The sequence below is a fragment of the Naegleria gruberi genome (genome assembly GCF_000004985.1).
Source record: "Naegleria gruberi genomic scaffold NAEGRscaffold_201, whole genome shotgun sequence".
Taxonomy (NCBI): Eukaryota; Heterolobosea; class Eutetramitea; order Acrasida; family Naegleriidae; genus Naegleria; species Naegleria gruberi.
Genome location: NW_003163137.1, coordinates 1 through 3,484, shown reverse-complemented (window position 1 = coordinate 3,484; position 3,484 = coordinate 1). Strand labels below are relative to the sequence as shown.

The window sequence follows — 3,484 nt, the reverse complement described above, 5'->3', positions numbered from 1 at the left end:
AAATATTATTGAATAGGAGGGAGAATTAATTGGGCATTAATAGCCAAACCACCATCTCCTTCCATACCTGCTGCTGCCATTAATCCACTTCCTGCAATTGTTGAAATATATGATAATTTAGTGGTGGAACTTGTAGTTGCTGCTGTTGTTGTTGTGGAAAAGATTGTCATCATCATCAACAAGAATAATAACAGGACAATGTTGTTTGCGCTTCTCATTTCATCTCGAGCTCTCTTCATTTTTTAACAGTCGGTTTTGGTAAACTCTTTCAAAAGTCATCGTTGTAATATTTTTTACATTTTTGTACGTTTTTGTGTATTTTGCCGAATCAAAAGAAAAATGGGGAAAATGGAGTTAAGGTTCAAAAAAAAATAAGAGAGCATGTTGACAACTTGTTGTCCATCATTCTGTTGTTTTTCTAGAGAAAGTACCCACTATCAATCCATCAATAATAACACAACAACCGATAGTAATAGCACAACAACAACAGATAATAGTATTAACATGATGATTTATTCTAAAATATTACAATTGAGTCAAGATATATTTTGCAATGTTATTGTTCCCTATTTTAATTCACATACTTTGATTGCTTTTGCTGGAGTTTGTTCCGAGTGGAGAAGAATTGTCAAAGAATGTGATACTAGAGGAATCAAGTGTGTAAATGTGAAGCATAAATCAGCAAGGTACAGATTTGAATCATTAAATGATGAGGAGGAAATGAGTGGATTAATGAAAGGTGATCTCTTGCAAATATTCTCACAAATGGAAATAAGAACTTTTCCAGAATTTGAGGAAACTATTTTTCTTAACAGATCTTTTTTTAAAAGGTTATTCAATTCAAAAAAATTGGAATTATTGACATTACAAAATACTAATATTATTACAATTGTTATTCCTGCTAAAGATATTTCACCAATTACAACTCTAAAATTAATAAGTGTTCAAATGGAAGTTGAAAATTTAAGAACTATATGTACTAATTTACTAAATTTAACAGATCTAACATTGATTGATAATGGGCTTGATTATAAGGCAACACTTGTATTGACCAAATCAAAGTTGACTCGTCTAACACATCTTACACTTCGTAATAGAATTGGAGATGAAGGTGTTAATCAATTATTGACTCAACCAGGAAATATTAGAACTTTGAAACATATTAACTTTGTTGCAAGACCTCCAGAATCATCTCAAAAAGACAATATTTCATACATAGCACCAATTAATAGTTCAATGTTACCAAATCTTGAATCTTTTTCAATAGATTTGGAGATGTCTACAAAATCAATTATGAATGTGTTGAATAGTGGTAATTCATGGAGAGAATTGACTTTTCTTCACTCACATTTAAATAGTGAATGTATGAAACAAATTGGAAAAATTCATACACTCCAAAAACTTTGTTTTCAATCAAAATTGGAAGTAGATTTACCTTACAGATGTTTATTACCTCTTCAAAATAATCTCACTCATCTAGAAATTGGTCCTGTTGACAATAATACATTCTCTGAATTGAGTGAGGGTAACTTTCTTAATTTGAAATATTTATGCATTCTAAATACAAAACAAGGAAATGAAATAGATGAATATGTAATACGAAAATTCTGTGAAAAAGTTCAAAATCTAACCTATTTAGAGTTAAGAAGAGTAGTAATGAAAAGTGGATGTATGAATCACATATCCCAACTTTCAAAAATAACTGATTTACGAATTATTCAAACACACATTGATAGTGAAGAAATGAAATATTTATCAAGAATGAGTAACTTGACAACATTATATTTAGGAAGTGAAATTACATTTGATGGAATTTCATATTTATGCAAGGGAAATTTACTAAATTTACAAACTTTAAAGTTTACAAGAGTTCCTTCAGGCAAGTTCAAATACGACTCAAAGTTTACATCAAGTTTAGCTCATTCAAATTTTCCAAAATTAAGATATTTGAGTTTTTATTATGAATTTGATATTTATGCAACTGATATGTTACATTCTGGACCATCTCTGAAAAATTTGATACATTTAGAACTTTATTGGGTAGATTTAACAATTACACCTATTTTAGTACCTATAGTCAATAATCTGGCACCTAAATATCTGACTGGAATTGGAGGTTTTCCAAAGCTTAAAGCTTTCTCACCAGAAGCTATACCACAATTAAAACAACCAACAAAAATCAATTATATGACTGGACATACAGATATACGAATTGATGAATTTATTTAATAAAGAATATTAACAATTGATCCTCAACAGCAGCAGCGACAGCAACCTTTACGTTTTTTAGCAACAAATCTATCTTCACTCTTTCTTACTTGACAAACCATTAAAATTTTAAGGAAAACAGTAAATAACAACACAGAAATCATTCCTAATATGCCAACAATCTGTGCATACTTGACCACTGACACAAAAGTTTGAAAGGGCATACTTCCAGCACCAACTACTAAACCATTAAACAAAGCAACAAAGACAACAAATATAACAAGGTGCGCCAAAAATCCAGAACAAATTGAAATGTAAAAAGTAAAGAATAAATATTGTCTTCTCTTTTTAAAAGAGGTAGAGGTTAGATAATCCTTAAATTCAAGTCCAAGAAACAAGTCAATAATGGTAATCAAGATTGAAAAGGTTGTAATACGAACAATACTGCTACTGAAAAGGCTGAATAAATTGGTGAATCCTCTTGATGCCATGTACCAATTAATGTCTGCAATGATCTCTGCATTGTGATTTGTGGTATTGCTAGATGTTGAATTTAGTGTCATGTTGCTAGTAGGTATGAATGTAGAGTTTATGGCTTTTGCCAAATCATTTGCAGTTGTCTCAACTTTGTAAGCAAAACCAACATTTGAACCCATGGACAACATCAAAACAAATAAACCCATCCAAATTCCAAATGAAATGTTGAACAATGCTATCAATGAAGCTTCTCTTGGCTTTTGCAATGAGTTTTGTTGTGCTTTGATTGATTTCTTAAATCCCAAATATTTTTCTTCCAAAGCTCTGATACTAGCTTCTGCAACTTGTTTTTCGACAATTTCATCTTTTTTCTGAATTAAAACTTCAGAATTAACAATCAAAGTCTTTAAATTGGAAATAAGTACAAGAACATATCTGTGTTTGTATTCTGCTTTGGGTGGATCAAAAACAAATTTTGTGGCGTCAATATACCACTGTTGTGAGGAAACTAACGAGTGCAATTTACCAAAGGGATTATCATCTGTGCCAGCTTTTTGGATTGCTCTACCAAGATCTAGAAACCATTGATAAAGTGTGTTGTTGTGCTCTTCTTCAATTTGTTTCCTATTAGGCTCACTACTATTAACCATGATTTATTGTCAACGGGGTGAGATCTTTTCAATTTTTTTATTGCGAATTGAACAGTTTTCACAGTCAACCACAAACCTTTCAGGAGCTCAATCGCATCGTTTTTAAAAGTTATAACATTTAATTTGCCGAAAAAATAGCAACATGTCCA

General features: G+C 30.9%; 2 protein-coding genes across 2 annotated transcripts; one reads left to right on the top strand and one right to left on the bottom strand.

Annotated features, from left to right (window-relative positions):
• Positions 1–381: 381 nt before the first annotated feature.
• Positions 382–2,229, top strand: NAEGRDRAFT_76573 (uncharacterized protein; the record flags this gene model as incomplete). Its single annotated transcript, XM_002668466.1, has 1 exon — positions 382–2,229. The coding sequence occupies one exon, from the start codon at positions 382–384 to the stop codon at positions 2,227–2,229; it is 1,848 nt and encodes a 615-aa protein (XP_002668512.1).
• A 108-nt stretch (positions 2,230–2,337) lies between these two features.
• NAEGRDRAFT_76572 (uncharacterized protein) lies at positions 2,338–3,335 on the bottom strand (the record flags this gene model as incomplete). The annotated part of the gene is made up of 2 exons (XM_002668464.1): positions 2,338–2,446; positions 2,704–3,335. 2 exons carry the CDS (start codon positions 3,333–3,335, stop codon positions 2,338–2,340), a joined length of 741 nt encoding a protein of 246 aa, XP_002668510.1.
• Between the last annotated feature and the right edge of the window lie 149 nt (positions 3,336–3,484).